At 55.6% G+C, this 12,508-nt stretch overlaps 1 protein-coding gene across 1 annotated transcript in view; it reads left to right on the plus strand.

Annotated features, from left to right (window-relative positions):
* FGF9 (fibroblast growth factor 9) overlaps positions 1-12,508 on the plus strand; it is a 25,139-nt gene that overhangs the window by 3,476 nt on the left and 9,155 nt on the right. The window contains exon 2 of the mRNA XM_006904819.2: positions 4,812-4,915. Coding sequence (XP_006904881.1) covers positions 4,812-4,915 — 104 coding nt within the window. The remainder of the gene's footprint in view (positions 1-4,811; positions 4,916-12,508) is intronic.

The raw sequence follows: 12,508 nt of genomic DNA on the forward strand, positions 1-12,508 counted from the left end.
GCGCGTCACACCTGGCGCCCCGCTCCCCGCGGCCGCCTCACCTCCGCCTCTTTCCCCGGCGCCCCTCTGGGGACAGCGTGCTGCTCCCCCTCAGGCTCTCCTCCCCGTCCCTAGGAAGAGCAGCTGTAGGGTAGGGCCGGGCACGTCTAAATATAGAAGGTGCATTTTCCACCTGAAATGAACGGCAGGAGGAAGCGCGCTGGAGAAGTGACCCCCCACCCCCACTCCCACGCCGCCGCAGGTGACTGCGGCTGCGGCCGAGCCTGGCGGTGACACAGCAGCGGCAGTGCAGGGGACGTGGGGGCGGGGATCTCGCTGTCGTCCCAGCAGGAGCTGCGGCGCTGACAACTTAGGTGGGACCTTGAGGGAGCCCTGTGTTTTTCCCTTTGGGGGCGGTGGTGTGGAGAAAAGGAACTGGGGATTGTGTCTCGGGGGTACAGGCTGGGGCAGCGAGACGTTTCGTTTCATATCCTTTTTTCTCTTTAAAGCACTTGCTAGACAGAAAAAGCCAGCAGACCATCGACTGAGAAAATAAATGGTCGTGTGGAGGAATAAAGCCAGCGCCGAGCCTGACTGGACGGCTGTTTACTGGCACAGGCGGCCTGGCAGGTGCCCTGGCCTTGGTGGAAAGGTGGCCTGCTTCTCTGCTGTGCCTTTGGCCTGCAGTGGCGTCCGGCAAGGACCCCAGATGAGAGCCGGAAGTGGGGGTGCGGGGCCAGGGGGCCAGGTAGAAGTCGCACTAGTGGAGAGAAGCATGATGGCGTGATTTTTTTTTTTTTTTAAAAAGGAGGTGAAAACAACCTTATTTGCAAGGTTTTGCGCTTTAAAAACTGCTGTGGGCCTCTGGCCCTTGGGCATCTCACTGAGGGGTGGCCACTGGACAAGGCCAGGCCAGGCTCCGGCTTGGCTGCTGCGGGTATGACCTGAAGGTTCGCCATTTCCTGAGAGGCTCAGATTGGCTGGACTAGCTAGAATGCGGGCTCTGGGGTGAGGGTTGGGGCAGCCGAGTGGCGTGGGGTCCCCTGGGGAGCAGGGGCCTCTGGGGAGGGTCTATTCTCAACGCCTCATGTCACGACTCTCCAGCCCACGTGTGTTCTTGTCCTCTGAAGAATGCACGGTGCTGAGTGTTGGGGGCTCGTAGGCAGAGGGCTGCTGACCACCGGCCAGAGTAGGCGGGAGGCGGCTGCCGCCTCCCAGGGCTGGCCTTGTCACGGCCTTGCGGGCGAGGCCCAGTGCAGGGGGCTCTCGGGAGCAGGTGGCTTTCCATCACTGGTCTGTGTGGACAGAGCACTGGGCTGACCACTAAAAACCTAGTGAGTCCGGAGCGACGGGTGACGGTCTGTGGTGGTCACGTTCCCGATGTGGCTCCTGAGCTTGACCTGGCCTCTTGTGGACCAGGGATGATGACCTTGGACCGTCAGGCCCCATGGGAGCCAGTGCTCTAGGCCTCATTGGGACTGCTGGCTGCATGGAAGGAGATCACCCCAGGATGCCGGCACTGACCCTGTGTCCCTCATGTCCTCCTCAGCACCCATTACGGAAGTGAGGCTGCCCAGGGTGTGCCAGCGTGGGACACATGTGAGGGCCACAGTTTCAACCCCACCCCACCCTTGCTTCCTGTCTTCTTCTCATCTCTGTCCTTTCCCTTCCTCTCCTGTGGGCCAGTAAGCATTTAAATGCCCCCACCCTACCCGCTGCCACCCAAGGGCCACTCCTCCATGTTGCACACTCATATAGCGGACAGCGTGGGGTCGTACTCAGGAGTGCGGCCGGAAGCTCGAGCGGGGCTCCGGCCTCAGGCCCAGCGCCAGGCCACTTGGCCTGGTTGAGGTGACAGAGTCCACAGGGGACGGGATGGCAGCAGGAGCGGCCGCGTTCCAGTCGGGGCCGGGGCTGTGCGTGTCGGTCTAGCTGCCAGGTGGCGAGGCCTTTCCGACCTGGGGGAATGGCCGTGACTCAAGTGTGCTGTGTTGCACTTGCCCTCGGTCACTGAGGTGACCTCCTGCAAAGCTGGGACTTTTTTTGAGGTCCCTACTTTTCGAGGAACTGCGGGGATGTGGATGGTGTTTGAGGGGACGGAGTCTCTGCACCTGGGGTCACTCGGTGAGTAGTTCTTTCTCAGGCGGCAAGCCCCTCGTGGCCTGTCTCAGGCACTGCTTCTTTCTGACTCTCCCGACTGGTCCCCAAGTGGCCCCCTCTCCGTGCACGCAGCACATCGTCGTCACATCCATCTGTTTGTCCTTTCTGACACTGCACCTTTGAGGGTGCAGGGCCCAGGCTGTCCCTTATTCGTCTACATGCCTCAGATGGCACGGTGCTTGGCTTATCATAGTCACTCAACAATCGTTCGTTGATTGAATAAGCCAGTGCAGTGAATTACAGTTCTCTGGTCGATGCCAGAAAGAGAAGCGTGAAAGCTATGTTAACACTTTCATTTCCAAAGTGTACAGCAGTCACTTGGGAATGTAACAGAAACTGTGTGCTGCGTGCACAGGCACAATCGGGGTCAAGAGCCCACGTGCCTGCCCTCCCGAGAGCTGTCCTAGAGCGCGCAGTGCCAACGACTCACCTGTTCTTCACTTGCCCGGCTCCTCGTCCGCCCTACGGGGTCTGTGGAGTCCGACCTCGTCACTCGTCATGGAATGGCTACATACAGGTGAACAAGAGTGACACGAGCTAAGATGCTTACAGCAGACGAGGAGAGAGGCTTTGGAGTCTGGTTGATTGGGGCCAGTCATTTATCACCCGGGGACAAGCCCCTGTGTCCCCGGCTGTAAACTGGAGCTTGGAGTATGGGGATGCCAGTGGTTCTGAGGGCTGAGTGAGAGAAGGCCTCTCGTTTGGCACAGGTAAAGGCTCAGTTGTTCTACCTACACCATGGTCACTGCTGTTCCTGATTTTCTGCAGACTGGCCGGTCAGATGGCTTTGTGAGGTCACGTGCACTGTTCCTCGTCGGGCCTGACAGTCAACGTTGGCTCATGTTCATGACTAGCCCTTGTGTGGAGGGCGACAGAACGGTCATCAGATCCCCCTCGGAAGGCGCGGGTGCCTTTCCCCGCAGACATGGTCTGCCTAACTGCTCGGACCTCCGAGGGGTAGCACGTCTCCTGTCCTTTACTTGGTGACAGTTGGGCATTGACCAACTCCTGGAACCGATGTCAGCGTAGCTATGACCTGTCTTCTGGTGTGTTTTCAGGTAGCTAAGAAGAGAGTCGCACGGATGTGACTCCTCATAGCAATTAACCGCCACAAGTTTAATTATTTTCAGTCCTAAGAGTTAGAAATGGTACAATGAAACAAACTGATTGCATCAGTAAGGGTGGAATGAGTCTCGTGGAAATACTGCCTTATGTGTCTTTCCATTTGCTTTGTGAGGTAGGAAAGGCTAGGAAAAACCTCGCTTATTTCTGATGTATCTTCCATGATGGATTATCAGAACCAAAACGTAATTTGTAACTTCTCTATATTTTTCCACACGATGTTTCACATTCTCTAAAAATAAATAGTTTCGCGGGTCCAGATAGATATTCGGTGAACTGTAAACACAAAGTGTTTTTTTGTATTTTTTATAAAACAATCGGGGGTACCCCTTTATAAGAAATGTCTCTTTTTTTTCACCCTTTGCTTTATTGATGTCGTTTGTGTCTTGTTTTTAAATGAAATGTATTGGGGGTGACATGGGTGGATAAGTTTTGTGAGTTTCGAGTGTGCAGTTCTGTATTATATCATCTGTCTGTTGTCCTGGGCGCTCACCACCCAAAGGCCAGTCTCCTCGTCACCACGTATTTGTCACGTCTCCTTCCTTGTAGCACTGTCTGCTGTGCGAGAGCTGGAAACTTGTTTGAAAATCCGCGTAAGAGCTTTTTTTACCCTTATTTATTTATTTTCCTAGACTCTAAGATGTAAGTAACATTTTCGATCCTAGAAATGTTTGTAAAACGAGAACTCAGTGTCTGGTACGCATTCATGCAAGGTCTGCACGAGGCCTGGCACTTTAGAACAAGGTCGAGAAGGTGGCTCGGCATGAGTCACGTTCGCATCGTCCCCAACGTCCTGCTGGGCGGTCACGGTGAAACAGCGATACAGTTGGAGCTGCCTTTGCTGGGCCATAAGACCCTGGATTTACGGCCAGCTCAGATGCTGTCATTCCCTGCGAGGTCACCAAGCCGAAGGAAGGAAATAGAAGGCAATTTCGTTGATGTGTTTTTGGGATACAGTATTCCGTGGCTCTCTCAAGTCAAGAGCATTTCTGTAACGAGAGTTTTTTCCAGAATGTGGTGTTATCTTAATTCCTTAACTATCTGTGCGAGGCTGAGATAAGGAGAGCAAAAATCGATACCATGTTTAAGCAGAAAGGTTTGGGGTGTGTGCAGGCTGTCTCAGTTTCCAGACAGGGCTGGGTACCTTTCTGCATAAACCCCTCAGCTCTCCGCTTAGCACCTCACACTCTTATTTCGAGGGACATAAGACCGTTCTCTGCAGAGACTTTTTCCCCGATCGATGCCCAGATACAGATCCTTAATTTCACATTTCTACATGGAAAGGGAAACTGGAAGTTGTTCTTTTTAAATCATACTCTCTTCGGTCAGTTAGGGTCTGTGCACTGGTTTATCTGTCACGTTCCTTCTTAGCGCACCTAGGTAAATGCTAGCCTTTTATTTTAGACTGCGTGTTCCGTGTCATGCTGACACGTCCTCAAGGCGTGTGAGAGCGTCGGGGGTTTGGCAGCCGGGCTCGCCGTCCCCCCAGAACGTCCTAGTGATGCTCTGTGTTCTGACCTGTCCTCTCTCTTCTGCCCTTTGTCTCCTAGGCATTCTAGAATTTATCAGTATAGCCGTGGGCCTGGTCAGCATCCGAGGCGTGGACAGTGGCCTCTACCTCGGGATGAACGAGAAGGGGGAGCTGTTCGGATCGGTAAGTGCCCTGGACCCCGCTCCCGTGCCGCCCGTGGGGGCCGAACTGCGCTTTCTCTCCATTATAAATCACCAGAGATCGAAACCGAGGCCATTTGGAAGGAGAGTATGAGTTCTTGCTTTTTTGAGGCAAAGCGTTTCGTTTTTATTAATAGATATCAGCCCTGGATCTTCACTAGACCAGCTTCTGAGAAAATGCTTTACTCAGATGCCAAACCGTGTTCATTATCAAGTGCATAAAAAATTCACAAGTGTGAAAAATCCCATCTTCTTGTATTGAATGGGAGCTATTTTTGAAACGAGCTGAAATTATCTGCTCCCAAGCTTTGCTAAGCATTGTAATTAAAACTAGAAATAGAGCTTGCAGGGAGTAGAAGCCCTCTGAGCGCCATAAGATTTTCATTATGTAGCTGGAGAAGGGAGATGGGGTTGATTGTCAGATATTCTTGTACGTGTATGTGCTGCCGAAGCGAGCCCAGGATATTCTCGTCTGTGAATGTGAACAGAAATACACCGCGATTGTTTGCGAGTATTTTGAGTTTCTTTCTTCTATCTCATTTCTCATCTCCACTGCTTGTAAGCTGCTCGGGGGCGGGGCAGTGAAGTCCTTTGGGTGCCTACTGGGTGCCAGGCACTTTTCTGGGTGCTCGGGGACAGAGAGGACGCCCTTGCTTCTGCTTTGAGAGGTGGGGACCGACACCACCTCTCCGGAGCCCTGTTCTCCTGCCAGCATGGTTTCTGAAACAGTGGACACGGTATTTTTGCTAAGCGTATGGATATGAATAGTAGGTCATTAGTTACTATGCACTGACTTGAGTTTTCAACACAAACCTGGACGTGAAATCAACCTTTAGTTTTTCGTTCCCGTGACTGGTGGTCACGTGGGAATTTAATCCACGTTCCCTGCAACCTGAGAGCTTTGATTAGAGTGTACAAAACATTGAAAATTGAAAGCAGCACAGAATGGGAGAAGCTCCAGAGTCTTCTGTGAACAGAAATGAAGAGCATATTCATAGAGAAGGAGAAGTTTTTCCAGAAAAATGTGCTCCTTCCTATCCGTATACTAATGTGCACACGTGTGTGTGAGTGTGTGCATGCACATGTGTGCAAGTGCGTGCATGTGTGCACACATGTGTGCATGTGTGTGCGTGTGTGTGCATGCATATGCAAGGATTGGAGGTCGCATCAAACTTTTCTCAAAAAATTCTGGGTGACAATAAGTTATGGCCCAGGTATTTCGAATGTATCACACACCATTTTTAATGACACATGACATAAGGGTGGCTTTTCTGCCTTAGTAAAACTTGAATCTAGATAGGTTGATTTTGTTAGATATTCAAGTCCTTTTTAAAAGGCACTTCCTTGACGGAATAGATTATTTTAAAATATGTTTTTAAGCACAAGATTAAGTGTAGCTTTTTAAACACAAGTCTCAGTTTTGATAAAGCTACTTATTTCCTAAGTTATTTTTGTCAACACTTCAAGTGCAGTGACACAAGATGGAAGGAAGCTCTTCAGTTTTTACACGTAAAGTGACGTCCTTCTTTGTCACCCCGTCAAGTTCTTTTCACGTTTAGGTAAGTGGCGTGGGTTCGAGTCGGTCACAGCTGAACGCGGTGAAGGGCCGCTGGGTGCAGGACACAGCCTGAACTTCAGTGGGCGGAGGGCACGGACTGCGGTTTATCCCAGTGGCCTCCGGACCCTTCTGATCACACCACGCCACCGAGAACACGTTTCTGAGTTTGGATTTCAGCCACGTGTATTAAATTATTCAGCAATTGTGAATATGAGATACAGTTCACACGTGTTATGTTGTTTTGTGAGGCACGTGTTAAGGCGGACATTTTTAAAGGGTGTGATCAGTGAGGGAAGAGATGGAGGCCGTGCTGTCTCCTCCCCGCCCTGTGGACCCCTGTGCACCCCCAGAGCCCCGCCCATGCAGGGGTGACTGGCTTTCAGGTGCGAAGGCCACGTGGCAACCCCCGTGCTTTGCTGGTTGACGAGAGCAGATGGGACTTTGCGTTTGGCACAGGAACCTCCTGTGGCTGTCCCGGCTCAGCCTTGTCTGTCCCTTTGGGTTCTCTCGTGCCTCTGCTCATCCGGCTGCCTCCGGCTGGTGTGGCCCCGTCCGTGGCCCCGGTTGGGGATGGAGCGCGGGCTCGGGCTCTGAGTGACAGTCCGCCTGACAAGGTGGCCGGGGCAGGGAGTTGTAGAGCACCGTCGAGGCAGGTTTTCTGTGACCCCTGGCTGCTTTGTTTAGGGCCTTTCGAGCCCACGGAGGGTGGGGCAGGGGTGGCCACATGGCCAGCTGACAGCTCCCATCACACAGCGCCCACCACGCGGAGGGGACAGTGCCAGAAACGGCGAAAATGGCCCCTGTCCCTCTGCGTGATGGGCGCGTGCCTTCCGAGTGTGCCCTCAGACTCGCGTGTCGCAGGACAGTGTGGCTGGGGCGCGTCCCACGCCCTGGTTCCCGTGCGGGGAAGTGTCTACAGCGGTCTCTGCATGACGCCCAGTGGCCTTGTCTCCATCTGTGCCCACGCAAGTGTCAGAGTCCCCTCCTGGACCCCGAGATGTGGTCCCTCCTGGGCCCAGGCCTCTCCCAGAGCTCGCGGTGGCAGGTCCCTGGCACAGCCTCGGCTCGGGGCTGTCACGCACCCTCCTGCCCGTGAGCCAGGCGTCGGCCCCTCGCTGCCCTGTCTGGTTCGGAGCGTGGTCAAGTGTGCCCCTCTGCCTGCGCCCTGTCCCCTCCCTAGGGAAGCGGGTGCTGTCTTTACGGGTCAGTGGATGCACTGCCCCGTCTGCGAAGCCCTCGCCACGCCCCGCCGGCCCGATTTTTCCGGCTGGCGTGTCCGGCCCTCCCTCCGGTCACACAGTGACGTACAGTGTGTGCCGTAGTTGATCGCGCTCCCGTACCCCCTGTCGCATCAGAAGGGCAGAGTCGCCTCACAGCCACGGCCCCCGTGCGTGGGCGGCGCCCCGTCCACACCCGCTCGTCGGAATGGGCGAGGCGCTGAGATTTCTCTCTGCTTCGGCAAACAGCTCAGGCGGGGCCCTCGCCGAGCCTCCGCGCGTGTGGTCACTGTGCGCTCAGGACTGCGGGGAGGCAGCGTCCCTGTCCCCCGCCCCGTGCTGAACTGGACGGTGGCGTGTCGTCCTGGTGTGTCCAGCCCAAGGGGACCTGGAGGCCTGGTTTCTCGCCCCGCATCTGCCTCTGGCCAGGGGCCGCCCCGTCCTCCTCCCTCCATGGCACGGAGAGCGCGACTTAGCTGTCTGCACTGTCCCTTCCTGCTCGGCGTCGACAGCTCACGGTTTGGGCTTTTCGGCTTCACTCACGCGTCTCGTCCGCCCGACCCGTCACGCTCGTGTGCACGGGATGCTGGTGCAGCTTTGCCTCCTGTGTGGGGGGCTGAGCAGCGGGCTCCCCGGCAGCCAGGTGCTCGCTCTGTCTGTGCCTGTGGCAGGTGACGGGAAGCGTGACGGCGACGTCCGTGCCCCTCTGTGGCCAGGGGCCACGTTTGCCGTTGGGATGAGGAGCGACCCAGTTATTGCATTTCGCGGTGTGGAAACTCGAGGAGGAAAGGGGAGAAACAGGCGGCGATTCTGTTATGAAATGAAACGCTGGCGCTTCGGGAGTTTTTGCCTGCGACGTCGTGTGGAGGTCGGTAAACGCTCGCGGAGAAGTTTTGGCTCTAAATATTGAGGACACCGGGAAAAGACCGACCTCGTTAAGAAACATGGTGAATAGGAGATTTGGAGAAAAAGCAGTCACGTGTGTAAAGCAAATGAATGGGTAAATGTAGCAGAAATTAATTTAAGATGTGTTTTGGAAACTGGGGATCGCTTCTGTTTTTCAACTATGTGGTTCTTTTGTTTCCAAATTTACCTTGGGGATAGATCTAAAAGGTCAGAGGTGAATGAGAGACTGTTCATGCAGAAAAATACACGTGTGGGATCCTAAGGTGGAAGTCTGGGACAAACTGTGTTGCTAATGTGTATCGAGATGTGATTCAAGGAAAACCTCAGTCCTTCTGGCTCTGGGGGCGGGGGTGAGGGTTGATTACTGGTCGGCGGGTCAATCCGGCCATGCATCTATCCATCCTTCACATGTATACACCTACTGTGTGCCCAGCACTGTGCTGAGTGCATAACAGTGCACCGGAGACCTCAGACCTGGTAGGGGAAGTATGCTGGCAAATAATTTAGTGCACTGTGAAATGCACTAAGTCGAAAAGATTACAGAACGTTAGAGGCACGTGGAAGTGTCTTGGGGGCCTAGAACAGCGTTTAAATAACTGCTTTGGGAAGTTGGGTAGTGACGTTTGCCATGGGTCTTGAGAGATGGATAGGAGTCTTAGATATGGAAGAGCAGACAACTTAAGGGCACATAAGCCTTCACTGTGAAGGTTAGGGTCTCCCGCCTGGCGAGGTTTGGAGAGGGAGTTAGATCTCTCTGTCTCTCTCTCTGTCTGTCTCTCTCGTGCACTTGCGTGCATGCGTGTGCACACACACGTGCGTACTAGGCCAGAGGGTTAAAGTATTAGAGTATTAGTTTGTAGTTGTCCATTTTGTTCTTATCAGAGAGACTATAAGCGAGGCTCAGATAATTACTTTTAGGGTCTTAATCTAAATGATCTGAGCGTTACCAAGATACTTCAGACCGTGAAGAGTAATTGACTATGATAAATGTCTCATTAAAATAGAGTGCCCTGAAAAAATGGATTTCCTTCTGCCGCTTGCATTTAGCAAAAGCTCCCTGAGTGTTTCATCCTCGGCGGTAGCACAGTTGTGAACCTGTGCCAGCGCGGGAACCGCGGGGGCGACACGCAGCCTCCTGCCTCGTGCGGGCTTCTTTGCACTCCCCTGGTCCTGTCCAGGTGTTCCTGCGGGTCGTCCCCACGAGGTCACGCTTCTGGGGGTCCACATCAGTCTGGGCATCTTTCCGATCTCAGCGGTGCACACACGTGCGGTTGGTCGGCATGTGGTGTCCACCCACCCGGCCCCCAGCCCGTGGTGACCCGCCCACGCGGTCTGGCTGGACTGGACTTTCACGGCCGGTGCAGTGCCCTGCGTCCCCACGGGGGTTATCCCGTTAGGCTGCTGGGAGTGAAGGGGAGAGTGGTGGGTGGCTCACTCGGGCCTGGGGCTTGTGGGTGAAGCCCTGGGGGGGGCTCCAGCGGCCCCCTGCCGGGCCGGCCTGTCCTGAGGCAGGTGCTGGTGGAACCGGCGTTGCCTGCTGGGCCCGGTGCTGCCAGAGTCGGCGCCGTGTCCGGGGTCTGTGAGCCGCGCGGGCTGTGCCAGGCTTTGGCAGCCGTGGGGTGGGGCCGCGGGGGAAGGCCCGCCCAGACCCTCAGAGGAGAGGAGGCGTCTCAGACCCCCGAGCCCATGTCGACGTGAACGACTTGGTCATGGCGTTGGAGCACGTACGAACACGGACTCCTCACGCCTCGTGACAGCTGCGATGCAGAATTATTTAAACCAGAACCCACACCAAACTGTGAGACCGGCGAAGTCCCCATTGACACAATGGGTTTAGTGAGGTGGCTGCTGGGGTCCGACAGAGGCTGAGCTGCCGCTTCGCTCGGGGACCCAGCGTCCCCTGAGCTCAGCGCACCTGTCCCCAGGGCCTCGGGGGACGTTCTCCCCGCATATCTTCCTCTGAGGGTGACGGAGAGACCGGGTGACCTGCCGTGTGCTGCTCGCCGAGGCCCTGTGCCATTGCCCCGGACGGTGAAGGGCCACCGCCTAGCACGAAAGCAGTCTTAAGTGCAGCCGCGCGTGGGCGGCAGTCTCGGTTGTCAGTGGTCGATCACCAGGACGGCCTCAGAGTGACCCCTCACCTTTTCCATGACATGAGACAAAGTGAGAAGCTCCCTGCAGAAAGCCGCCGGCCGCCCGCGTCAGGTCCTTCGTCTTCCTGGGACCTGCGGCTGCCATGTGAGACCGCGCCGGGGGCGACGTCCTAGCAGAGGGTCGGTGGGGAGGCCGCTCGCCCCCGTCCGGCCCCGTCCGGCGTCCCGCAGTGGCAGTCTGGACCAGCAAGGCTGTGTGTCTGAGGAGCAGGGCGCCGCTGTGCACGGCGGGTCCCACGCCACGTGGCCGTTTGTCACATCCGTGTCAGCTCCGGTGACGTCGGTGGCCGTCCTGCCGGCGTGTCTGGCGTGTGGCGTCTCCACGGAATGTAAGTCACCCACGGGGAAGGAAAAAGGCCGCTTTGCCAGCAGCCGACCTGGCGGCCCGCGCGCTCGGCGACAGCCTTAGGTCACGCGCGCACACCGCTGGCACCCGAGGGCCACAGAAAGTCCCCGGGAAGAAGCGGGCAGTGCTTTGGAAGGGCATCTTCTGCTGTGTTGCTGGTTTCGTTCAGACAGCGTCCTGGTTTTAGAGATGAGGCGCGTGACCAGCTAGTGGCTAGTGACTCACTGAGTCTCACGGACAGTGAGTGACAAGTTACGACTTGCACGTGGGTGAATTAGGAAACCACGCCGAACGTGCACGTATAGGACTGGTCATCTAGTTTTGTGAATAAAAAAGTGTGTGTGTGTGTATATATTTTACTGGAATTAGCCGCGTATTACAGCAGGATTTTAGTATTTTCCTCCCAGATATGCCTTTGGAACTTTTTTTTCTTCCGGTAGCCTACTTTTTATTCAGTGCTCTATTTAGGGGTCCTTGGCCTTTATCCTGCTGGCCATTAGCTAGTGGAAAATCACCCTTTTAAAGATGTACTGTTGACTTATTTTAGTTAAGTGTCTGTCATTTAGCGGGCAGCTGCATTTGCGGATTGTCCGGGGCACGTTCAAAACGTCTGCCTTGGTAATGGCTGGAGTCACCGGACGCGGGTCCAGTGGTTGGTCTCACAGGCTCTGCGAAGGACTCAATTCAGGTCGCTCACAGCTCTGGAGGCGGCTGCCGTCCCCTGCGGTGGGTGGGATGCCGGGGTTCTGGGCACCTGGTAACACGGGGGTCCGGGAGCAGAACTTCGTCCCGACGGGCACGGCCCCTGCCCTGTCTTGTCATGGTCCCTGCTTCTCACGCTGAGCCCCAGGGTTGGGGGGCTGCTGGAGCAGAGCTTGAGAGAGTGGCAACTACAGTCGCTGTCCTCCATTGAGAGAGTGGCAGCTATGATCGCTGTCCTCCATTGAGAGCGTGGCAGCTACGGTCGCCGTCCTCCATTGAGAGAGTGGCAGCTACGGTCGCCGTCCTCATGGTGGGACCTCACGGGCGCCTGGTTCCGGAGCCCTGGGAATCCCACGTCGCAGGGGTGAGCTCTGCGAAGCTGCGGACGGGGCACATTGGTTTCCCGTGGACCTGCCAGTCCTTACATCAGTGTCTTGCAGGCCGTTGGCGCTTAGTCAGTATCGACCGTGCGACTGCTGTCGGTGGGGTCCCAAGTCACCGCTTTGTTTTGCTATAGAGAGAAGACCAGGAATACCTGACAACTCAGGTGTCTGAGGCTGGTAGGTGGGTGCACAGACCAGGGCCAGGGACCTGCCCCAGGCTCCGTGTTCCCTGGGCGTTGGTGTGTAAGGCTCCCTTCCCGATGAGAGGTGTCAGGGGTCCCACATAACAGTGACGAACCTGTGTCTTTTGA

This window comes from Pteropus alecto, unplaced genomic scaffold (genome assembly GCF_000325575.1).
Source record: "Pteropus alecto unplaced genomic scaffold, ASM32557v1 scaffold80, whole genome shotgun sequence".
In the NCBI taxonomy this organism is placed as follows: Eukaryota; Metazoa; Chordata; class Mammalia; order Chiroptera; family Pteropodidae; genus Pteropus; species Pteropus alecto.